At 44.2% G+C, this 26554-nt stretch overlaps 1 protein-coding gene across 8 annotated transcripts in view; it reads right to left on the bottom strand.

Moving 5' to 3' along the window:
- Positions 1-10256: 10256 nt before the first annotated feature.
- The window catches only part of atf7ip (activating transcription factor 7 interacting protein), a 186927-nt gene continuing 170629 nt past the window's right edge, over positions 10257-26554 (bottom strand). For 6 of the 8 annotated variants that reach the window (XM_070861680.1, XM_070861683.1, XM_070861681.1 and 3 more), the window contains 5 exons: positions 20332-20410; positions 19329-19556; positions 18316-18534; positions 15583-15692; positions 10257-12404 (listed from right to left, as the gene is read on the bottom strand). In XM_070861680.1, coding sequence (XP_070717781.1) covers positions 11985-12404; positions 15583-15692; positions 18316-18534; positions 19329-19556; positions 20332-20410 — 1056 coding nt within the window. In that variant the 3' untranslated portion in view covers positions 10257-11984. The remainder of the gene's footprint in view (positions 12405-15582; positions 15693-18315; positions 18535-19328; positions 19557-20331; positions 20411-26554) is intronic. The other 2 variants (XM_070861687.1, XM_070861688.1) reach the window with 2 other exon arrangements.

Here is a 26554-nt window from a genome sequence, read left to right as displayed (position 1 = left end):
TATGTGTAAAATCGATCCCAGGTGTGATTGACGGGGAAATTACCTAATCACCTCCGTGCTGGCCGAGAATAGTGGGGTCACTATATGCAGCCTTAAATGATGATTCTGCCATTCACACCCTATCTAGACTTAGTTCATGGGAGGGTGTCTTTAGGTTAAGGTAAGTCAGCATGACAGGGGTTTGGACAAGCCAGAGTTGTACTGTTGTATACACACCGCCTGTGATTGGGGCCCAGGGGCAGCACGGGCCAGCCCACACTGCGATATGTGTGAGCACTAGGTCTATGCAGCAGAGCTGGTCTCCAGTCCTGGTTAACCCTTGCCACAGGACCAAGACCGAGCTCTGTCAAGCCTGTGTGGTGGCTGGTGTGCAACGGTCACCTCATGTTAAAAAATCCACGCACCGGCATCTTCCACCCTTCAGGATGTAGATCAGGACCTGGAATTTTAGGTTCTTCATTGGATCACCTGTGAACTTACCTTTTTTTGGCGTGGAAGCAAGTCATCATCGTTCGAGGGACCTCCTATGATGATGGTGATATTATTGGTTTGGTATACTTTGAGATTTAAAAACTGATCAAAAACAGCTTTAAAATTATTCTCTTTATATCCATATAGTTAAAACATTGTGTCCATAGGTAAAAAGCATGATTGGTTCAAGAAATTAGCCAAGCTAACTGGGGCAATGTCTAAATACCAGGCAATCAAAAAACAATTCTCTTCATTAAACAGATAGGAAAGCTTCCAAACAGTAATGAACAGGTTCCACACAACCATCCAATCAAATTACTCCTGCAATGTGGTGCTGGGAAAAACACTAAGTGGAACTATTAAATCCGCTTGGATCATTAATGCATTTTTTTGTGGTTACCGTTTTCTTTCTGTAGGTCAGTGTATATAGCTGAAACATAACAAGCACTCCGATTTAAGGTAATTGGCAAAACAACCAGAGGGGAGACGAGAAATGTTTTTTCAGTTATGATTTGGAATTCACTGCCTGAACACACGGCCTGCCGTCTACGCCTATTAAACATCTGCAGGCATTGGAAATCTTTAGTCGTAGCCAATTCCCATCGTTCGCTAGTGGAGAGCTCTTAGGCACAGATGGGAATACTGCCAGGAACCTGCCCAGAATATTTAAATCGAGCTGGTCCTGGCAAAGTTACTGAGGAGAACGGGCAGGCGGGAATTCCCACCCCGTGATTGTGGCCCAGAGGTCAATCTAGGCCACGCTGGTTTACCCCGGATTCACGTCCCTGGAAGTTGGTTAACAAGAAGCTCAGGCCTTGAAATGACCCAATGGGATACTTGCTTACAAAGGTTTACGGTGGTCGTCCAAATTTTAGACACAGCATTAAGCGTGTGTTGGCATCGTGTGGTCTGATTCCAAGGCCCAGTATTGCTGCATTGTGGTATCCTCTGATTATGTGTCTCAGTTGTGGAGCCACAGTGGAAATCATGTGTGGTCAGGGACTAGCCCACCATTAGCTGAACCTGTGAGCTCGAAAGACCCCAAAACCAGACAGAGCTTGTCTTGTCCGAGTCGCCAAAGCTCCAGATACTAGTCCAGAGCACCATGTCTTACAAGTCACTGGTCGCTTTGCTGATCCCAGTTCCTTCTTGCAACCATGAGCTTCAAGAGTATGTTTTGAGCACCACTATTTGAAACACCAGCCTGATATTAAATTATCAGCCAAAGGTCCTCTCGATGCTACCCACTTTCTGGATAACCATCTTTCACTCTGGAGAAAACCATCAGCTGCAAGTTCCCCTCCAAGTTGCACAGCATCCTGACTTGGAAATATATTGTCTGTTTCTTCATCATCGCTGGGTCAAAATCCTGGAACTCCCTAACAGCAGTGGGAGTACCTTCACCACACGGACTGCAGCGGTTCAAGGTGGCGGCTCACCACCACCTTCTCAAGGGGCAATTAGGGATGGGCAATAAATGCCAGCCTTGGCAGCGGTGCCCACATCTCATGAACTAATAAAAAAGAATTGACTCAACTCTTAAATTCTTTCAGCAGACTATGTGCCATTATCCTACAGATTCCATTTGCTACTTGTTTAGACATGCATCAAAGAACGAGAGAGCAGTAAGGCTTGTTCAGTCCTAACCAAAGCCATCCAAGGGCTGGGGTTAGATTCATCTTGGGAGGGATTGGTATCTGCCTCCTGCTTCCATTCATGACGATGAAGGACAGCCCAGTTTGTAGAGCTCTATTCACCTGGACACTGCTCCACGAACTCATGGTCAAAATCCTACTGAAAAATCATAGGTCGTGGAGAAGGGGGCACAGGTCCATTTTCTGTTAGAATTAAGGGGGCATTAGCTGAGACACATGGTGATAGAAACCATGCTTCTGGGCTACATTGCCCAGTGCGGCAACATTTAGTTAAAAAGTGGATGGCGTCTGTTGATTCTAAAAATAAAATGGAATTATTCAATTGATATAATTCACAGCAATCTTCTTTGCTCTGAAATAACTAACTTATTCAAGGCTCTGGTCTGCTTGTGTGAAGCAATCGACCACACATATCTGCCTTATTGTCTTCTGTCCAATGTTCATCGATTGGCCATTGTTATGGGAATTGAATTATTAAGTGTTGCCTGCAGACAGGATCATCCACTTGTTAAAAGCCCAGTCTCATGTTAACCAGATGGCACTAGCCATCTGAAATCCGAACTTCAAAAGAAATCACACATTAACAACAGGAAGATGTTTCAGTTCATTCAGAGCCTTGGGATTTGGACAAGGTAGAAGATCCTGTGATGTTCACACTGCATTTCGAATTTTATTTGACATGTTAACAGTGGAGACTGCGAGAAGATGAAAAGTATTGAATGAACCTTGCCAGTACCAAAGATTGCATTCTTCAAAATGGAAGCCCCGATACATAGCTTCATAAATTATTCATATATTCAATAGGGAAATTAATCCATTACAGCCTTTGCTCGCATTTGCTGTTGTACTTGATATAGAATCATAGAACGATACAACACAGATATGAAGCACACAAGAGTTTGGTGAATTGCAAACAAGTATTAGCTGCGTTAGAAAAACTTCTGGTCCGTGCACAATGCCTGCTTATTCAAAGAGAATGGGTAGTGTAGTACCAGATGATGTTTAATCCAGCAGTGCAAGTGAGGTAATAAAAACAGAAAATGCTGGAAACACTCAGCAGGTCAGGCAGCATCGTGGAGAGAGAAACAGTTAAAGTTTCAGGTCTGTGACCCTTCGTCTATTTTTTCAGGCGACAGTTATTTATGATTCTGCCATCCCAATGTGCAACATTTAACCATTCTTGCCTTCCACTCTATCGCAGACTGCCCCTTTTGTTCTTTCCTCCCCTCCCCACTTTCCCTGACTCTGCAACTGCTTAAAATCTGTTACATCTCTAACCTTTTCCCGTCCTGATGAGTCTCAGCTGTTTCCCTCTCCGTTGAGCGTTTCCAGCATTTTATTTTTGTTTCGGATTCCAGCATCCGCATTATTTTGTTATTGCGCCAGAGGTCATCGTTAATCCTCAAGAACACACTTTTGCACGGGAACACCATCAAACAATGTACAGCTCTGGATTACGTGGAGCAGGTGACACTAACAGGGACTACTGTGAAAGAGAGAAACTCGTGATGGTACTAGGACTCTTTTTAAACAGCTACCCTCATTTTTAAATCGTTGAAGATGTGACTAAATGCTAAAGTTGTGAATTGGTAACATTCTCGCCACTGAGTCAGACGGTTGTGGGTTCAAATCCCACTCCAGACTCCAGCACATATTACACGCCGACACTCCAGTGCGGTACTGAGGGAGTGCTGCACTGTCTGAGGTGCCGTCTTTCAACCGAGACTTTAAATCGATGCCCTGTATGCTCTCTTAGGGGATCTAAAAGATCTCATGGCAATATTGAAACAAGAGTAGGGGACTTCTGGTGTTCTGGCCAACATTTATCCCTCAACACAAGAGCCTGCAAAACTCCTGGGAGGACAGATGCACCAACGTTAGCGTCCTCGACCCGGCCAACATCCCCAGCATTGTAGCACTTGATCAGCTCCGCTGGGTAGGCCACATTGTTCGTATGCCAGACACGAGACTCCCAAAGCAAGCGCTCTACTCAGAACTCCTTCAAGTCAATCGAGCCAAAGGTGGGCAGAGGAAACATTACAAGGACACCCTCAAAGCTTCCCTGATAAAGTGCAACATCCCCACTGACACCTGGGAGTCCCTGGCCAAAGACCACCCTAAGTGGAGGAAGTGTATCCGGGAGGGCGCTGAGCAGCTTGAATCTCGTCGGCGAGAGCATGCAGAAACAGGCAGCTGAAAGAGCGTGTGGCAAACCAGTCCCACCCACCCTTTCGCTCAACCACTATATCCCATCTGTGACAGGGACTGTGTTGGACTGTTCAGCCACCCAAGGACTCATTTTTAGAGTGAAAGCAAGTCTGCCTCGATTCCGAAGGACTGCCTATGATGATCCCTCAACCAACACCTAAAAATAAATGCCGTGTCATTTATTTAATTGCTGTTAGTGGGAACTTACTGTGCGCAATTTGGCTTCTGCATTTCCTACATTACAATAGTGATTACACTTCAAATGCACATAATCAGTTGTAAAGCGCTTTGGGACGTTCCGTTATGAAATGGGCTGTATAAATGGTAGTTATTTCTTTCTTTAATTAAACCCCTTTTAATCTCATCTATTTGAAGGTTGAAGCTGTTCACAATAGTTAATGCCTATTACCAGTACATCTTTCCTCCGATTTGGAGTTAGCTTTGGGAATCGCAAGGATGGGAAAAAAACTAAAGGAATGAAAGCAAAAAAATACACTTGGTTACTGAAAGGGAAGAATGTGTGATAGAGTTGACTACAGATTTACAGTCAATTATCCCATGGAACACAATGTCTCTGGCATTGTCGGAGTTGATTATAGATGGTAAAGTTACACTGATATCCTGGAGTTTCCGCAATTATTGTGGTCGGAGAGAATATAGAGATTAAATATAATGTAATACTGTACAAGCTGCACTTGGAATAAACTAATTACTAAGAGGTACATTAAAATAATGTGCTTCAAAGGCTCAAAAGTGTGGACAGTCAGATACCTCGTGGGCAGGAAAATCAATTTAGATCTTCACTCAGAACCTGACCTGTTAACTAGTCATTCAGGGGTGATCAGACCAGGAACTAGATAACTAGTCATTTGAGAGTGCCCATTCTTTACACCTTACACACAGCAGTTTTCTGTTTATCTTATTCTTGGGGAATGGGAACTTGGGCAGAGGGAGAAGGTCACAACCTTGGCAGGTGGGGGAAAGAGGGTGCATTACGGGATGAAGCTCAGGAACTTTAGCAGAGAAACAACAGATGACTCCTCCCCTCAGATTAGGATCGAACATGGGAACCACAGCACAACGGGTGGCCTACATAGGGATGTCAGGTTTTTAGTCTTCATGGGTCATTGAAGGCACACTATAGAACCTCAAAGAATACAAAGTTTAAAATTAGATGTGTTTATTTGCAACACCTGAAACTCTGATTGGGACCTCTTGATCACATGACTGATATCCTCCAAGGGGAGCAAAGACACAACCAGCAGTTTCTCTGGAATATGTAATTAGAACCACCCTGCCTATGTAATCAGTGACTTTGCAAAGTGTAATTCGAGCCATTCCAACTGCTGACTCCAAGCAGAACGGAACTCACTCTCACAGGTTAAGACCTTCTCCTACTCCCTCGAACAAGTTCTTGCCCACATCCCTGCTCTTCCCCCACAGTTCAAGTTCCTCACTCCTCTGCGTGACCTTGTCCCCCCCAACTAGTTCTTGACCTTTCTCCCCCCCCTCCATAGATGGGGCATTGTGCGTGGGCCCACAGATTGTTAATATGTTTATTAGGTATGAAGTGAAATCAACCAGGTGTTTGGGGGGGGAGAAAGAGGAGAGTGAGAGCATGGTGCGGGGATAAAGGGGTGGGGTTGGAAGAACGTGAGCCATCGTACCATCTGGATCATGTTCTCACTCTCAATCCCCCTTTAGACCTGTATCACGTTCTTCCCCCATCCCCACTGTGCTCTCCGTGCTCGTTACCCTCCCCCCCCCCCTCCCAACCGAGTTCCTGACCTCCTCTCTCTGAATCCCCTCTACCCAGTCTCTCCTCCTCTCTCTGAGAAGGCCGCGAAAATCTTCGTGACGATAATCACAGCGATATCTAGGCAAAAGTCTAGTCATTGATTTGCGAAAGATAACTCAAAAGCCCCAGTCAGAGGCTCGGCAACGTGGTTCAAAACCACTTCCGGGTTCCACATATACCGAGTCAAAAACAGGCAGCGTCCGCGACACAACATATCCCTCCAGATAATCACTCCATTTAAAATCTATGCTCCCATTGATTTGCATACACAAATTGTTTATATTAACTGATCTGACTTAGGATTTACCAAACAATGAGACAACAGTATTAAACGCAGCCCTGCAGGCCCACACACTTCAAACAGGAATCAGTGAGTAATACAAGTGCTCCGAGTTGTTTGGGCAGGTCTGGGTTGGATGCCGTAGTTCTACCCAAGCCATTGCTACTACCTATATTTTATAGTTTAAAACAGTTGTGTTGCAAATGTGAGTCCCAGTTTCCTGTACTGAAAGATCAGATTGTGACCATGGATCTGATTTAAATGTAGATGGTTGCATTGATAATAAACTGTGAAAGAACCGGGTTCATGTTGCTGTCCCTCAAATGGGAATAGCAGCCCATACACACGCCAAGAATCAGGAAGTACAAGAGCTGTTAAACCCTTTTGAGTATTTTAATATCCTTTACAGTTTTAAATACACATCACATAACATTTGCAAAAAAAAAAGATCCAGCCATTTTTAATGCTGAATACTATAAAGTAGAATCAGAAAAGTACAGACCACTTCTTAATTTACAGTATTGTCCATAAACAAAACATTTGAATTCTTAATGTTTACTCCACCCTCATAACACCAGAGACCTTGGGAGCCAAGCATTTTCCAAGTCAGAAAATGAGGTGTACATTGAAAGTGACAGGCATACGTCACAGCAATGAGATAGGGAGTCGTGGTTCAGTGGCCTTAATAACAGTGAGCCTTATGAATGAGGGTGGGGTGTATCCGAAATCCCCCTTCAGTTAGTGCGGCGACCAGGTCACTGGAGTACGGCCAGTCAGTAATATTGAGAGATTCTCTGGGTTCGAAAGTGCTTGCGTACGACATAAACCGACAGCCTAAATAAAAGCTCCATTTTAATTGTTGGTCGGCTTGTCGAGGGCGCAACCTTGTTCCTCTGGCTTGAAATATATAATGTTCATAAACATTCACTGTAAGTGCTAGGCTTTGGGAAGGCAGGGGAGAATTATATAGGAGAAAGGTTCAGGGGAAGAAGTGAAATGAGAAACAAGAATTTCTTAAAATATATGTTCCAGTTGACTTATTTTCCAAAAAGGCTGTTTTTACATCTTGGTTGTGCCAGACATTTATTTTTGGGCAAAGTGACATCACTCAATGCCCTCCCTTTCCAAAACTGACGTGCCCAGATGCAAGTTTACAGATCCTATAGATTTGGTCAGAACAATTTGTTGCAGTGCTCATGACAGTTGGTTTGTCACAGAGGGAGGACAAATGGCACAGCACTGCCCAGTAGGGCAACAATGGCACAGCACTGTGGTCCAACACGCCAGGGCAACTTGACAAGTCATCTACAAGGTCCATCTTCCTCAGCAGCCGAACCAATTACAACACGATGGTGTTAAACAATCGGCCAGAATTTTCGATCCGATTAAAGAAGTGGTATTCTCCCACCATGGTTCCACTACACTGGGAGGCCCAGTATTCTGCATCACAGATTACAATTAGTTCATTTCACAGTTTTCCAATGTCAAAAGAACCTGGCACATGCAAACACTGGACATGTAATCTACAACAGAACTCATGTAATGTATTTATTGACACGTTTGTGCCTATATTGAAATGAGTGCACAATGTAGGTGAGTGTACACTGGTTATGGGGTTGACGTATTCTCCTGAGATCAGTCTATCTGGAATGAATAGTTTGACAGTTTAGAATGTACAATTACCACATCAAACATCCCAAGACCCATTACATACATAAAACACCTGGTTAAAATGTGTAACATTGCATTTGGCTGGAACGGCAATGTCCCATGTTCTGTGGCTATATTACTATAACGTTCAGCAACCTAACTGGAGGAATTCTTTTATATTCAAATCAGATCACTGGTAACACAAATCTAGTCCGAGACAAAACCTAAGTACATGGAAAACTTTACTTAGGAATTCGTTCTCTACTTTTTTTCCATTTCCTCCCAAATGCTGGGTTAAGTTCCATGGGCTTTGAGCCGCCGTGTGATACTTTGCCAAGGTGGCCATTCTTTATAAAGGTGAGCCCAGTCAACAGCAGCACGCTATTCCAGCATCACCTGATACTGCCCTCATGCAACGCATGAATTGGAAAGATTGGCTACGAAAAAAAAAAAAAAGTGCAATGTCCAGCTAGGGGTCACTGGCTGTCCAGCAAGGGGGGGGGGGGGTCACTGGCTGTATAGCAGAGGTTAGGTCACTGGCTGTATAGCGGGGGGCGGGGGGGGGGTGTCACTGGCTGTATAGCAGGGGGGAGGTCACTGGCTCTACAGCAGGTGCAGCCACTTTGGCCGATTTCCCCCCCCGCTCCTGAACCAGGGAATGCCAACCTCAGCTTCACTACGTCTGCCTGGCTGGCTGCCAACCTGCGGACTCAGCGGAGACCAGGATTCAAAGCCGAGGCCTTCCAGGACTGTGTGGCTTAATTAAATCACCCACGCTGCCACATGAGCCACTGCAGGAGGCCCAGGGTTTCAACACACTTGCCTGTAAAGATTAAAGCGATGGCTGGCCCTGAACCAGTTTGTTTCTGTATGCCTCACGAGCAGAGAACAATGTAGCGAACCAGAGCGATTATGAGGAGCGGGAGTGGATTGTAGAAAACTAAATTGCAAGTTCCATTTTAGTTATACACACGAGAGAAGATAAAATTGCTAGGATCTTTATTTTCAAACTATAAACTTCAGGTTTTAGTGAACAAAATATCACTTAAAAGTAGTACGCAGGGCAACATAGGATGATGCCACATTTCTGAAATACAGTATCACCACATTAACTTGCAATTGACGGTATACTACTTTTAAACAAAGTAAAAATAATAAAACAATTTAAAAAGGCAATACTTAATTACATTCAACCCGTTCCAGCATTTCAGTGTTTAATCCCTCCCTGGGAGAGAGATTGCTCTTAGTATTTATTACAAATATACTTATAATTTATTATTGTACCCTTTGGCTAAAAGGCTGCACGACTGAGCAGTGAGTTATAATTTGCTTCTAGTGACACAAGACAGAAGCGTCAGTTCCCAATATCGCACAAGGTGGTAGCTACTTTATCCCTTCCCCCGTACAGCACAATAGCCATCGAGTCTCCAATGAGTGGCACCATTCAACTCCCAATCCCCGCAGAGTACCATCTCCCAACCCAGCTACAACATAACATGGCATCCATTCCCCCAGCACCAGGCAGTGCTCTTTCCCCAGTCACCCACCTGCACCTCAGCTGGAGGGGTGGGGTAGCCTCTTGCCATCCTCCCAGTGGGCAGTAAGGCTCTCCTCTCCCTCACTTCCCTGGACACCACACTGCAAACTATAACTTGCTCTGGTAATCTCCAAATATGGTGAATAGTTTCCTCCACCTTTACTGAATGTAGCCCAAGGGCATAGCGAATACTGATGAGTGTTTTGGCTGTTAAATGTTTGCTCTGCAGGGTACAGGAGCAAACTGGAGCATTGATGAATGGCCTCAATCTTTGTCAGTCTCTTGGTAACTTTTGTAATATTTGGGGAAAAATTGTACCAGTACAGCCCTCAAATGAAAAATCAATATTTGTGCACAATCACACTTTTGTTCTTGTATAAAGTCAGTGTCACAATTGTTGATTGACAGATTGCTATTTTGAAGACTTGTTTTCTAGTTTATTGCATTCCAAAAATTCTCTCTGGGTGCATGTTGACTTCTGGTCCCCCCTCAAAAAAAAGATACGGATTAGAACATACATCAGTAATAAGTCACATGGGGAGCAGCGACCATTCAGACGACACCATTGTTGACCAGTGTCCTAAAGTGGGCACACTGTGCAGCTCACATTATCAGCTGCAATCCATCAAGACTGAATTAACCTTTGTTGCAATTAAATGGATGCAAAATATTTAACTTTATTCATCAATAACTTGATTTACAATAGTTCCTGACTGTGTGGTGCAAGAGTGCAGCGATCTCCTTGGGCACTGTAACCAAGAATGGCTTGGCCGAGGCGTCACCATTCCTTGCGTGGACCAGTGCCCCAGGCAACACGCACACATCATGCCAACAAATGTCACCAGACGACACAGAACATGTATAACTTACGCAAAGGAAATTGGATTGACTTGTCCCTTTAAAGCTCCCCGTGTCATGCCAGATAAGCCGGTTGGGATGCTAAGAATGTGGGCACAGAGGATTTTCAATAAGTAAGGTTACCTGAACGACATGGGCTGTCATGGCACAAGCATTTAAAAACACAGCTGTGAACTTGGAACCGAGATAGGGAACTCTCCAAGACTGGCTGTCCAAAACTGCTGCAGTAAGTAACTAATAAGGGAGATAGTGGGGAGAAAGTCGTTTGGGAAGAAGATCGTTTAGAAACAAGCATCGTTTTACTGCTCATGCAGTGACTGACCTGTCGCAGCTCCGCTGAGGGCAAGCACGCCCAGCCACATGCTCCCGAAACCCTGACTCACCTTGGCATGCGTGCTAGATGGCCGGATTATTACTTTGCTTGCGGGGTTATGAAGAGTTAGGCAGGAAAAGATTTGCTGCTTGCAAGCAAGAATATATACAACATAGTGGCTTTAATGGGAGAGCGGGTTTGAGAGATTTTTTATATATATATCTATATGTATTTTTTAAAAAATTCATTAGACCAGAAAAGTGGTACTGATGAAAAGGGCTCTCTCAAAGTGTCAGACTCACTATCCAGTGACCACACCATGAAGTACTCATTTCACACGGATTAAAAATATATTTGAGAATTTCACCTGTGTCTTTGGAGCTCACAGATTGCTCTGATAACACAGTTAACAAAGGCTTTTGGCAAAAACCACAGAATCGGCTTTTATTCATCCCCCCATTCTACCCCACAACACAGAAAAGCATCTCATTTTTAAAAACTTGCACGGTTTCAATGATCTTCTTGGATATGAATTGTGAATGGGGCGTGTGTCTGATTTCTTCAATGAGGCCCACGCAGTCGATCGCAATGCCTCTAATAATCAAGTATGCAGTCGATTGCAAGTTGCATTTATTTCAGGAGTATTTCAGACAATGCAAATAAATCCCATTATCCTATGGTCATTGTCCATCAACTCTCACTGCTTTCCGAAGTGATAGCTAAAGCCGCAGTGAAAACAATTAAAAAAAAAAATTACAAAAAAAACCTAAAAGATAATACATTTATGAATTATCACTTTAACGGTCCATATCACACGTCACATTTGGGAATGTTTCTCTTTAAAACCCGACCCAACTGACGACCATAGAATGAACAGAATCGCCTACTGGTGATGCTGCGATACCAGCAACCCTACCTCGTCAAACACCTCCCAGTCAAATCAGGACCATGGCGACAAGAGATGCGACTTATCCGTGGCAGCAGTAATGCAGCACCACTTGGTGTGATATCCTGCATTTATTATGCTGCGAATCAGCGCTGCCTAATTTATACCACGACCCTCTTGTATATATACAGTGTAGTGTACACAAATACCAAGTGAGTCAGACATCTATAGAAAAACTACAACACGTCATGCATGATGTAAGAAAAGAAATGAAAAAATATCGTTTTGGGCTTTGTGTTTTGTTTGTTGTTTTTTTTTTGTTGTTGAATTAATTACCCTGTGTCGACATCACATCAGTCGACTGCGGGTCACAGAAAGCCCCGTATCGGCCATAAACGTCCTTCGCTCGGACCGCAAAGTAGTACTTGCTCCCGGACACAAACTGCGTGAGGGTGCAGGCCATGGGAAGGGGTAGGGCTTTCACTTCGCCAATCTTCTTCCACTGGGACGGGGTGGTGGTGGCAGGGTCTTCGTGGTAGGCGTAGAGATGGTAACTGTCCACCAGCGCACAAGAGCGGTCCACCTCCAGCACGCTCCACGACAGGACGATCCCGTTCTGGCTCTGGACGCGGGCCAGCTTCAGGTGGGGCTTCTGGGGCGGAGAGGTACTCGCAGCCTCCGGGGGGAGCCGCTGTGGTGCCTGGGCTTCAGGGAGCGGCGCTGGGTGGATGGGGCGAGGTGGCTCCTGCTTTAAAACAGACAGGGGACAAAGTCATTTTCAAACTCCTCAAAGACCGGGCAACCCCACCCTCCATGCTTTCTGCAATGTACAGTTCTTTTTAAAAAATTGGTGCAATATTAGATACATAGAATTTTATACAGCACAGAAACAGACCATTCGGCCCAACCAGTTTATGCTCCGCTCGAGCCTCCTCCCGTCCTTCCTCATCTAACTCCTCTCTATTCCCATGTCCCTCATCTGCTTGTCTGACTTCCCTTTAAATGCATCTATACTATTCGCCTCAACTACTCCGTGAATTCCCAATTTGATTTCTTGGTGACTATCTTATATTGATAGCCTCTAGTTATACTCTTCCCCACACGTGGAAACACTCTCTCCGTGTTTATTCTATCAAAAACTTTCATAATTTTAAAAAGACCACTATTAGGTCACCGCCCGGCCGTCTCTTTTTAAGAACATCCCACGAACGGATGAAACTCTGGAGCAGCTAAAGAAGCTACGTAAGCACATGAGGGAGAAAGGAATAGAAAGATATGCTAGGATGCAATGAAGCAAGGTGGGAGGAGGCTCGTGTGAAGCATAAATGCCAGCATGGGTAGAATGGCCTGTTTCTGTGCTTTAAATTCAATGTAAAATCACACAGGATTAACATAACATAAGAAATAAGAGGAGTAGGCCATTTGGTCGCTTGAGCCTGCTCCCCCATTCAATAGGATCATGGCTGATCTGATCTTGGCCTCCACTTCCCTGCCTACTCCCCATAACCCTTGACTCCCTTATCAGTCAAAAATCTGTATCTCCATCTTAAATATATTCAATGACCCAGCCTCCACAGCGCTCTGGGGATGAGAATTTCAAAGGTTCACGACCCGGAGAAGAAATTCCTCCTCATTTCCGTTTTAAATGGGCAACCCCTTATTCTGAAACTATGCCCCCTAGTTCTAGATTCTCCCACGAGGATAAAAGCCAGCAGAATCAAGAAGAATTATTTTATTAATGGCGACAGACTGACAACTATGGAGCAAGTGATGTTTCAGTTGTACCGAGTCCTGGTCAGAGCTTGTCTGGAGCACTGCGTTCAGTTCTGGGCACTGCATCTCAGGAAGGATATATGGACCCTGGAGGGGGTGCAGTGCTGATTCACCAGAATGATACCACGGCTTAAAGGGTTCAATTTTGAGGACAGGGGCTGAATAAACCTGGCTTGTATTCCATTGAGTTTAGAAGATTGAGGCAATGACCCAATAAAATGAAAATTATTTGGCCATGTTACAATCGAGAGCGAGAACTGAAACTATTTATTAATTGCGACTGGACTGGGGAACAAATAGCGGCGGAGGAGCACGAACCCCAATGGAGTAACAATTCCAGAGAAGCTCCAACTATCGGAGATGGTTTCACTTGCCTGCAGGAGATGGGCAGGAGAACAAGAAATCTTGGAAGGATTTAAATGTTATTATCGATAAAGTAAGACACAGAAATTTTAGATCCCTTTCTATCCATTCGTTCCTGCTGCCTCAAATTCTGTGTGTCCAGTGTTACGATGCCTGAATTTATACAGGGTCTGGTCGCACTGACACCTCTCCAAGTGCTGCCAATTACTATCGAGCGCAGTAACAAAATTTAACTCCAAGCGCAGGAGAAAGAAATCTGAAGCAGCAAGTCATAAGAACAACTAAAAAAAAAACTACGGTAGCAGGGGTTTCCAACCAAAGCTCGTGCTTTGCAGCTGCAGATCCTGGCAGCACAGAAGGACTTTTTATTACATAGATCAGAGAACACATTTTCTTCACACACATCACTTGCAATGGTTAAATTTTACACAAGAAAACCAACTCCCTTCTGCAGGTCAGGTCCAGGGAAGGGGCAGATACACCACCTGTACACAGGATTCTGCCAGGCAAGGGGCAGATACACCAACTGTACATGGGCCTCTGCCAACGCCACTCAGCAGACTGCAGGTGTAGCTGGGATGGGGGGTGGGGGAGGGATTCCGCCACTCAGTCCCGCACCACGTGAAGAAGTGACTGGCTCTCTGACAGGATGACCACATTCAACAGCTTGGTGCCTGAGTGTGGAGCTTCCAACATAGAAAATAGGTGCAGGAGTAGGCCATTCGGTCCTTCGGGCCTGCACCACCATTCAATATGATCATGGCTGATCATGCAACTTTAGTACCCCATTCCTGCTTTCTCTCCATACCCCTTGATCCCTTTAGCCATAAGGGCCACATTGAATATATCTAATGAACTGGCCTCAATAACTTTCTGTGGTAGAGAATTCCACAGGTTCACAATTCTCTGAGTGAAGAAGTTTCTCCTCATCTCGGTCCCAAGACTGTGACCCCTGGTTCTGGACTTCCCCAACTTCGGGAACATTATTCCTGCATCTAACCTGTCCAAGCCCGTCAGAATTTTATATGTTTCTATGAGATCCCTTCTTATTCTTCTAAATTCCAGTGAATATAAGTCTAGTCGATCCAGTCTTTCTTCATATGTCTTTCCTGCCATCCCGGGAATCAGTCTGGTGAACCTTCGCTGCACTCCCTCAATAACAAGAATGTCCTTCCTCAGATTCGGAGGCCAAAACTGTACACAATATTCAAGGTGTAGCCTCACCAAGGCCATGTACAACTGTAGGAAGACCTCCCTGCTCCTATACTCAAATCCCCTCGCTATGAAGGCCAACATACCATTTGCCTTCTTCATTGCCTGCTGTACCTGCATGCCAACTTTCAATGACTGATGTACCATGATACCCAGTAGACGAGCCAGTTTAGCCTGAAGTGAGAGTCTGCAGAAGGTCAGATTGAGAGACAACACGAATGAAAGCAGATTTCTTTCAATGCCATCGCCTTCAATTCTCCTTGTCCTCTGGTCAGGCACATTATCTCAGTCCCACCGAGTCTCATCTATCCATCATCCACATCGCATTATTTCTGAGTCCCGTAACAACGGAGTTTTCTTGAAACTGGGACGCAACGATGTACATATTCTCCAGATTTCTGGGTTGAGACGTCCTTGGTTGAAAGGGAAGGTTCGCATAGGACAGCAGAAAGCAACATTTTAAGCATCTCTTCCAACAGTGGATGTCACATGACCCAATCCCCGATTGTGGTTAATGCACAATCACCACGTAGAATGGGTTCCAGAGCCTGGACACCAACATTCAGTGAGTGCCTTACCTGTGAGGGCCGGTGATGTACCGTGAACTGAGGCATATTCGGCATCATAGGGATGGAGATCACATTGTTCACTATGTAAGACGTTTGAGGCAGCCGAACCGACATACCTGCTACATAAAAGGCAAGGTGTTATTTCGGAGTACTGAACGTCCATCGTACAACACTGGGCCGGGCTGGAATGAGAATTTAACTTACAGTTCTGACTTTATAGAGGCATCATAAAAAAGATACTTGTAAAAGATTTTAAATTTGGGATGAAATTTTACTGTGGTCCTTGAAAGATTAATAAAAAATAATTTCATCTATAGAATTGCCTTAGTCAGCAGCTATGAAAATCAGAAAAGGGGGAAGTGACCTTTCAGCTGGTCAGTAACTACATTATATGCCTACTGCACTAGTTTTCTGGCCCTTATTGTCCCAAAGAACAATGGTTATGGTGGATTTCATATTGGAGCTGTGAGAACAAGGGAGCCGAGACCTTTCTCTGCCTGGCATGTCAGCCATTGGTTCCCAGCCAGTTGCCCCTTTCCATTGAAATAATGTACACCTAGAAATTGATCAAAAGCTCAAGGTCGCGAATAATAAGAGCTTTTGTATTCTGGTCGTGTTTTTCAATTACCCAACACTAAGCATGGAGACAGCCAAGAATCTATTTACAATCCCGTGACACAAATGCACAGAATAGTGTGTCTGTAAGAGGTTATTTTGGTCCAACTAGGATCTGTTCTCGTGTTCAAAATGCAACCATTTATACGAACAGATAACATTGTTGGGACAACAAAAGACATGCGAGTCTATCTAGCCTATCCCATACAGTTGAGATGCCGTAAGCATCAGGACCAGTGATCGCCCACCCCTTAGGTGACATGAAGTCTCCTGGGAGAGTTGGAAAAGCAGATGAAAGATTTAGCTGAAGGTACTCTTTGCGTTGCTGATTCTCCACTGTCCCTTTTGTACCTTTGATTCTCCTCCTTCTTACAAATGTATGAAAGTGGATTAAAATTCATAAGAATTAAATAATTTGTCCATGTGGGTGTGCAATTATTTATCACAACGCATAGTTACGACGGAATGGATAAGGGGAGAATTTACAAACTCGTGTAACATACAAGTTGCAAAATGCATCATTTTCCAGTGTTTATTTTTGAGAGATGTTTGTTTAAATGCCCACTCCAACTACTAATGGAGAATCATAAGAACATAAGAATTAGGAGCAGGAGTCGGCCTTATGGTCCCTCGAGCCTGCTCCGCCATTCAATACGATCATGGCCGATCTTCGACCTCAACTCCACTTTCCCACCCATCTCCATATCCTTTGATTCCTCCAGAGTCTAAAAATCTATTAATCTCAGCCTTGAATATACTCCCAAGACTCAGCATTCACAGCCCTTTGGGCCAGAGAATTCCAAAGATTCACAATCCTCTGAGTGAGGGAATGCCTCCTCATCTTAGTCCTAAATGGCCGACCCTTTATCCTGAGATTGTGACCCCAGGTTCTAGACTCTCCAACCAAGGGAAACAATCTGTGATCTACTCTGTCAATCCCCCCTCAGAATCTTGTATGTTTCAATGAGATAACCTCTCATTCTGCTAAACTCCAGAGAGTATAGGCCCAATTTACACAATCAGTTGGTGCAGATACAAATAAGTTATTCATGGATAAATTGATCCTAGTTGTTTTAGGGAGAGGAAGGAAAGAGGCACGCACAACATTCACTCAGCCATAGAGTCCATTTTCCTCGAGTCTGGATCTGAATCCGATAAATGCCACATCTCTTAGCTGGCTGCACAGGAAATTCACTGGAATAAAAACCAATGCCATGAATTCCTACTCTACCCAGATGGCAACATGGCTTCCCAGGATGGGACCGTTCTGAATAAATTCCCAAACATTCCTGACAATCAGCAGAGCTGTTATAGGATGCATGGCCTCTGCCCAGTCAGTAACATCAGTGAAGCAGCCTAGTGCAGAGGAAACCCACAATGGCAGGTGTCTGACCAGGAAAGATATCAACACACCATGAAAAAATCTGGTGTCGGGCCTGCACTTCCAGTCCACAAATCTCCTTTCCTATTGTCATTTTGGTCATGCTTTTACCATTGTAAATTGCCATGTTAACAATTCCCATATAATTTTGCTCGGTCATTGATCACAATGTTATTACATGTTCTGGCCACTAGCTGGAGCTGCAGTCAGAGTTTCTGAATTCTCGCTCCCAACGCAATAACCAGCTTGTATATAAAAGAAGGAAGCACTTATTTGCACTAGCAAAATGCTCTGATTGGGTTTCCATGATCACATGGCTCGATTGCTGATTGGTCCCCTTGGAGGATAAGACACACCCAGCAGTTTCTCTGGAATGTGGAATTAGAATCGCCCGGCCCAAGTTCTCAGTGACTTTGCAAAGTGTAATTCGAGCCATTCTAACTGCCGACTCCAGACAGGATAGAACTCCACACCCCCTCCCTAACCAAGTCCCTGCCCCATCCCAGCCCAAGCTCCTGACACCCCCATCCCAAGTCCGAGTGTCTCCCCCCGCAACAAAATGTAACTACCGACTATGTGAAATGTCACAGGCAATTTGCTAGCTTTTAAAAAATAAAAACAAAATATATCTAGGGCAATAATAAATATATGGAAAAAAATAGAATGGAGATATATTTTGATCCCTCTAGATTTTCCTTCACCTTACAGTAAGCCAAAATAAACAAACACATGAACAGCATTCTTACTAGTAACTGGTGGTTGAGGACTGGGCTGCCGTATAGCCTGGCTCTGCGTTGTGACGGCACGCACTGCATTGTGACTTTGGTATGCAGGGGACGTTGTGTAAACCACCGGATTCGTGCTTCCTCTTTGGAGAGTTGGAAGTGGCGGTCTGACAGGAGCTTGTGATGTTGGTGGTGGCATTTGAGGACGTTGATGCTGCAGTATGTTAGGATTTGTTTGCCCTACAAAGAACACATTGAACATTTTGCCACGTCTGCTCCACATTTTTAATAAGACAGGACTTCCAATTTGCACACAGCAAGGCCCCACAAACAGTAATGTGACACATTATTTGATCACTCTTAACATTCTGAAAAACAATGCCAGCACAAACAGCACCATGCAATCAAAATAAACTATTACTTCATAAAACATGTGTGAATGTAAACAAGCAAAAATGCTGGCAATATTTTTGCAGGCTCACTCTCTTCCCCCAAGTTTCCTCTTGTACAGGAGAAAACAATGAGGCTCACTGAAGATTCAGCTGGTAATATCTGGTGTAATTGAGACAACTAATCTAGGGAGGTTAAAGAAATAAAGAAGGGGGAAGAACTTGCATTTCTATAGCGCCTTTCACAGCTTCAAGATGTCCCAAAGTGCTTTACAGCCAATGAAGTACTTTTGAAGTGTAGTCACTGTTGTAATGCAGCCAATTAGCGCACAAGCTCCCACAAATGGCAGTGTGATAATCACCAGATAATCTGTTTTAATGATGTTGATTGAGGGATAAATATAGGTCAGGACATCGCGGAGAACCCCCCCCCCCCCCACGCTTCTTCACGGTTTAACATCTCATCCAAAAGACGGCATTTCTGACAGTGCGGCACTCCCTCAGTATTGCACTGAGGTGTGAGCCTAGATTAAGATCACCTGCAGGTTTCAGAAGTATAACTATGGTAAGCGCTAGCACCAACCCCCCCTCACCCCACCACTGGATATGATTGGAAACTCTGACTGTTATTATTGGTTCCGGTACCTGTTAGTACTCTACCTGCTGACATGCTGTGCACACTGGCGGTCTGTAAAGTTAACCCAATCGTACTCGGGCTGTTCTGGGGTGCAGGCAAATGGGGCGGCGCCGAGGTCTGTTGCGGAGAGATTCCCTGGGGTGCTGCAGGCGGTCTGACCTGCGTCTGGACCGTGGGTGAAGATACGAGAAGCTGGCTTGTTCCTTGGCTAACAGCCTGATTGTTTTTCCTGGCATCTGGACAAAAAGATAGTATGTCAACCTTCCGCAAGCTTGCAACAGTACAGCTCCCCGCCCAAAGAGAAGTAGAGAACAGTTTATTATGTGCACATTCATTTAAAAAGTTCACTAAGTTCACATGCATTACGTTGTGAAATTAAGAGCGGTTATGTCCTCAACAGTCAAGCTGAAATTATACTTATGCCTGCCCTCTACAAACTGTCCCAATGTACTACTCAATAGATTTCTGATAAAACTCAAAGAATAAAACAAAGCTAATGACTGACTTGAGTTACAGATTATATAATTTAAAGCAAACTCCTCACTGACAGTAGGATTATTTCAATTGTTAAACTTGCTCTGCATGATCAGGAACTGATTTACTGCTGAATTTGAATCATGAAATAAACTCCTAATTCTTACTGCTAAAGGTTTTCCTTTATGTAATCTGATGAAAGGCTGAACAGCCTCTGATACTGCTGCACTGGAGCCAGGGGCTGAATGGATAGAGAAGAGCATGGCTAAGATGCAACCCCACGACATGGTCTCAGTTTACTGAACACAGGAGTTAACAATAATACTATACAGAGAAGACAAACCCATCATAAGAGACAAACTCTTATTCCTCCTGAGGCAAGATGCTGAACACCATAACCAGATAAGTGCCACTCAGCAAGTTAGAGAAAATTACAGGTGAGGTTTGCAGATCCAAGTAGAGTGCAGTTGCATTACGTTGTTCACTAATTATAGGAAGTTGAGCAAGGAAGGAGGAGGAAGATGCAAAGCTCCGTACCTTGTGCAGACATTTCATCTTCATCATCACCCGTCAGGTCAATGACAGCTCCCAGGTCACTCCCTCCTGTCTTTCCACTCTGAAAGAAAAAACTGCTGTGTTTTGCGATGGCATATCTCTGGTTGTGATGGGCTACATTATCAACACGTGGTCAAGTCACTAGATACAGACCTGTGACTGGTGTGAACTGCGCTGTGGCTTCCCACTGTCTTCTGGTTCATTTTAAAAGGTCCAGTTCAGTGACTCTTTCATTCTTCCATAAACTTTAACACTGACTGTGTGTCCCAAATCATTTAAAAAAGTTAGAAAACCAACCCCCAACTGTTAGCGGCTGTGAGTGCCGATAACTCTACAAGTCTTACCTGTTGAAGGTTAGGGAGATGGAGCTTAAAGTGTGATCAAGGATTAAGCAGAGCACTGGGGAACTGTGGGACAGCAAGTGTTTTCCTGTGTGAGACCACATCCCAGAATTGAAGTGCCCACTCCTTCTGGAGTTCTAACAGCTGCAAGTGAGGGGCTCCCAGTTAAGCAACAACTCGATTTTAAAATGCTCATCCTTGTTTTAAAATCCCTCCATGGCCTCGTCCTTCAGTACCTCTGGAACCTCCTCCAGCCCTACAAACCACCCCCCCTCCCCCCACACCAACCACCCCTGAGATATCTGCGCTCCTCCAATTCTGACCTCTTGTTCATCCCAGATTTTAATCGCTCCACCACTGGCGGCCGTGCCTTCAGCTGCTGGAATTCCCTCCCTAAACCTCTCTGCCTCTCTCTCCTCCTTTAAGATTCTCCTTAAAACCTATCCCTTTGACCAAGTTTTAGGTCACAGCCCTAATATATCTCAACATGGCTTGGTATCGAATTTTGTTTGGTAACGCTCCTGCGAAGCGCTTTGGGACGTTTTATTATATAAAAGGCACAATATAAATACAAGTTGCTGTTGTATTCATACATCATCATAGGCAGTCCCTCGGAATCGAGAAAGACTTGCTTCTACTCTTGGCATGAGTTCTTGGGTGGCTGAACAGTCTCTGTTACAGGTGGGACAGATAGTCGTTTGGCACTAGTTATAAAGGAAACTATGGTCTGTTTGACTTTACAGACACAGATGAGAGTATCTGGGGTGTGGAAATTAACAAAAGAAATGGAAAAATACTACAAAAAAATGAAACACGTAGACTGATGGAGGTGAAGTTTTCAAGAACCAAGGAAATCCTGGCTGCAAAGATTATGCCCTCTCTAATTACAACCAGTAATAGACTTATTACACATATACTATATAGTCATAGGATTTGTGGATTTCGATGTGTCTGTTGCTGGAAGGGCTCTCCATTTCTCAGATGATTAGATTAGAGAGATGCCATGCAGAACAGGGGTACAAATTACCCATAGGAATGTCATTGTGCATTTTCCCTTCAATCTCAATTGGAGCCATTGTGCTTGGCTTTGATAAAATTGGGGTTGGTGAAGGCAAGCAGTGTCCTTCAGATCCCACATTGACAGTTATTTTTCTTCCCCCTCCAACGCTTTAATTGAAATCTCCAAGCTTAATCGCCACGAACAGAGATGCACACATCGCTTAAAAACTAATTAACCTGGACTTGTGCATTTGTTCTTGTATGCCAGCACTACAACTAAAGTGGACAGAAGCTCATTTAGTGTGGAAGGTTGAGAAGGATTTAGATGTTTTTTTTCTCTGCCCCAGATATGACTGCCACCACGAACAATTCATCCAAGTCCATGGCCAGCACAGGGGAGAAAGTCAGAATGTATGATGCATCTGGGAGTCTGGCAGCATACCTCCGACTTGTGAAACCAGTTATATGCAAGTGCAAAAGGTCTGAGGAATGGAGAGTTACAATGAAGAGTTATAAATGCAATGCCAAAGGAGACTCGGATTTCCACCGATTCAAGGAGTAGGACTCGATGAGGAACGAAGATCAGTGAGTGCAACAGATCAGTGCAACACTGTCTTTGAAGCTGGTTTCCCAATGAGCATAAAGGCCAACATCCCATTAACCTTTCAGATTACTTTTTGTACCAGTGCACTAGCTTTTAGTGATTTGTGTACATGGATGCTCAAATCCCTTCGCTCCTTCACAGTTTCTAGACACTCACCATTGAGAAAAAGAATTCTGTATTGTGAATAAAGGGGAACCAGTGGATGTGGTGTATTTGGATTTCCAGAAGGCATTTGACAAGGTGCCTCATAAAAAGTTACTGCACAAGATAAAAGTTCACAGGGTTGGGGGTAATATATTAGCATGGATAGAGGATTGGCTAACTAACAGAGTCGGGATAAATGGTTCATTCTCTAGTTGGCAACCAGTAACTAGTGGGGTGCCGCAGGGATCAGTGCTGGGACCCCAATTATTTACAATCTACAATAACGACTTGGAAGAAGGGATTGAGTGTAATGTAGCCAAGATACAGATGGGAGGAAAAGCAGTGTGTGAGGAGGAAATCTGCAAAAGGACAGACAGGCTGAGTGGGCAAAAATTTGGCAGATGGAGTATAACATTGGAAAGTGTGAGTCATGCACTTTGGCAGAAAAAAATCAAAGAGCAAGTTATTATTTAAATGGAGAAAGATTACAAAGTGCCGCAGTACAGCGGGACCTGGGGGCACTTGTGCATGAAACACAAAAGGATGGTATGCAGATACAGCAAGTGATCAGAAAGGCCATTGGTATCTTGGCTTTTATTGCAAAGGGGATGGAGTATAAAAGCAGGGAAGTCTTGCTACAGCTATATAAGATATTGGTGAGGCTACACCTGTAATACTGCATGCAGTTTTGATTTCCATATTTACAAAAGGATATACTTGCTTTGGAGGCAGTTCAGAGAAGGTTCACCTGGTTGATTCCAGGAATGAGGGGGTTGACTTATGAGGAAAGGTTGAGTAGGTTAGGCCTCTACTCATTAAAATTCAGCAGAATGAGAGGTGATCTTATCGAAATGTATAAGATTATGAGGGGGCTTGACAAGGTAGATGCAGAGAGGATGTTTCCACTGATGGGGGAAGACTAGAACTAGAGGGTATGATCTTAGAATAAGGGGCCGCCCATTTAAAACAGAGATGAGGAGGAATTTCTTCTCTTAGAGGGTTGTAAATCTGTGGAATTCGCTGCCTCAGAGAGCTGTGGAAGCTAGGCTATTGAATACATTTAAGACAGAAATAGACAGTTTCTTATCCCCTTATCGTTTAAGGGGTTATGGGGAGCTGACGGGGAAGCGGAGCTGAGTCCATGATCAGATCAGCCATGATCTTATTGAATGGCGGAGCAGGCTCAAGGGACCGCATGGCCTACTCCTGCTATTTCTTATGTTCTTGGTTCCCACACATAATAGGAGTAGGAGTAGGCCATTTGGCCCCTTGAGCCTGCTCCACATTCAATAAGATCATGGCTGATCTGATCTTGGCCGCAACTCCACTTGCCTGCCTGCTCCCCATAACCCTCGACTCCCTTATAATTCAAAAATCTGTCTATCTCCGCCTTAATTATATTCAATGACCCAGCCTCCACAGCTCTCTGGAGTAGAGAATTCCAAAGATTCACGACCTTCAGAAGAAATTCCTCCTCATTTCAGTTTTAAATGGGCGACCCCTTATTCTGAAACTATGCCCCCTAGTTCCAGATTCCCCCACGAGGGGAAACATTCTCACTGCATCTACCCTGTCAAGTCCCCACAGAATCTTATACGTTTCAAGATCACCTCTCATTCTTCTAAACTCCAATGAGTACAGGCACAACCTGTTCAACCTTTCTTCAGAAGACAACCCCTTCATCTCAGGAATCAACCTCGTGAACCTTCTCTGAACTGCCTCCAATGTAAGTACATCCCTCCTTAAATACACACTGAACTCTATAGGCCACAGCTTTGGCCACTATCTTAATCTATGTCCCTTTGTAACTTGCTGTTCCCATCTACTCACCTTACAGTGCCTCTTATGTTCAGTGTCAACTGCAAACTTCAATATACAATTCTATTCCTTCATCCAATCGTTGATGTATATGGTGAAAAGCTAAGGCCCCAGTACAGATCCCCGGGGAACTCCACATGTTGCATTCTGCCAGAGTCCATTCCCTTTATCCCTACTCTCTGTCTTCTACATCCCAAACGATTACCAACCCATGTCACAAGGTTTCCTCCAATTCCTCAAACCATCATTTCTGCTAAAAATCTCTGGTGTGGAAGCTGTAATGTATGTACCTGTGAGTATGCTCACAGGTTTATACAGCTATTGAGTTGGCAGTGGCTTAGTCAGTCACGTGATGTTCACAAGACTCAATAAAACCCCAGCCAGTTGGGTTCGGGGGATCCATGACGAGGCAGGTGGTTGTTAGCCTGGTGGATGAACTGGTAATGTGTAGTGTGATTGTTAAATCTTTTACAGATAAACCAACTAGTTCTTAATAGCAATGTGTTGCTATGAATTCTTAAGCAAAGAACCCATGAAGAAAATACATAAGAACATAAGAATTAGGAACAGGAGTAGGCCATCTAGCCCCTCAAGCCTGCTCCGCCATTCAACAAGATCATGGCTGATCTGGCCGTGGACTCAGCTCCACTTACCCGCCCGCTCCCCATAACCCTTAATTCCTTTATTGGTTAAAAATCTATCTATCTGTGATTTGAATACATTCAATGAGCTAGCCTCAACTGCTTCCTTGGGCAGAGAATTGCACAGATTCACAACCCTGAGAGAAGAAATTCCTTCTCAACTCGGTTTTAAATTGGCTCACCCGTATTTTGAGGCTGTGCCTCCTAGTTCTAGTCTCCCCGACCAGTGGAAACAATCTCTCTGCCTATATCTTGTCTGTCCCTTTCATTATTTTAAATGTTTCTATAAGATCACCCCACATCCTTCTGAACTCCAAAAAGAGTAAAGACCCAGTCTACTCAATCTATCATCATAAGGTAACCCCCTCATCTCCGGAATCAGCCTAATGAATCGTCTCTGTACCCCCTCCAAGGCTAGTATATCCTTCCTTAAGTAAGGTGACCAAAACTGCACGCAGTATTCCAGGTGCGGCCTCACCAATAACCTATACAGTTGCAGCAGGACCTCCTTGTTTTTGTACTCCATCCCTCTCGCAATGGAGGCCAACATTCCATTCGCCTTCCTGATTACCTGCTGTATCTGCAAACTAACTTTTTGGGATTCATGCACAAGGACCCCCAGGTCCCTCTGCACCTCAGCATGTTGTAATTTCTCCCCATTCAAATAATATCCCCTTTTACTGTTTTTTTTTTTCCCCCAAGGTGGATGACCTCACATTTTCCGACATTGTATTCCATCTCCCAAACCTTAGCCCATTCGCTTAACCTATCTAAATCTCTTTGCAGCCTCTCTGTGTCCTCTACACAACCCGTTTTCCCACTAATCTTTGTGTCATCTGCAAATTTTGTTACACTACACTCTGTCCCCTCTTCCAGGTCATCTATATATATTGTAAACAGTTGTGGTCCCAGCACCGATCCCTGTGGCACACCACTAACCACCGATTTCCAACCCAAAAAGGACCCATTTATCCTGACTCTCTGCTTTCGGTTAGCATGGATCGAGAATTGGTTGGCTAATACATTTCCTCTGACTCCGCGTGCCTTTATCTTCTGCAGTAACCTTTTGTGTGGCACCTTATCGAATGCCTTTTGGAAATCTAAATACACCACATCCATCAGTACACCTCTACCCACCATGCTCGTTATATCCTCAAAGAATTCCAGTAAATTAGTTAAACATGATTTCCCCTTCATGAATCCATGCTGCGTCTCCCTGATTGCACTATTCCTATTTAGATGTCCCGCTATTTCTTCCTTAATGATAGCTTCAAGCATTTTCCCCACTACAGATGTTAAACTAACCGGCCAAAAGTTACCTGCCTTTTGTCTGCCACTTTTTTTTTTTTTTTAAAACAGAGGCGTTACATTAGCTGCTTTCCAATCCGCTGGTACTTCCCCAGAGTCCAGAGAATTTGGTAGATTATAATGAATGCATCTGCTATAACTTCCGCCATCTCTTTTAATACCCTGGGATGCATTTCATCAGGACCAGGGGACTTGTCTACCTTGAGTCCCATTAGTCTGTCCAGCACTACCTCCCTAGTGATAGTGATCATCTCAAGGTCCTCCCTTCCCACATTCCCGTGACCAGCAATTTTTGGCATGGTTTTTGTGTCTTCCACTGTGAAGACCGAAGCAAAATAATTGTTTAAGGT

Source organism: Pristiophorus japonicus, chromosome 19 (assembly GCF_044704955.1).
Source record: "Pristiophorus japonicus isolate sPriJap1 chromosome 19, sPriJap1.hap1, whole genome shotgun sequence".
NCBI classification, from domain to species: Eukaryota; Metazoa; Chordata; class Chondrichthyes; family Pristiophoridae; genus Pristiophorus; species Pristiophorus japonicus.
The sequence above is the reverse complement of the archived record's forward strand: the minus strand, read 5'-3'. Positions and strand labels throughout refer to the sequence as shown.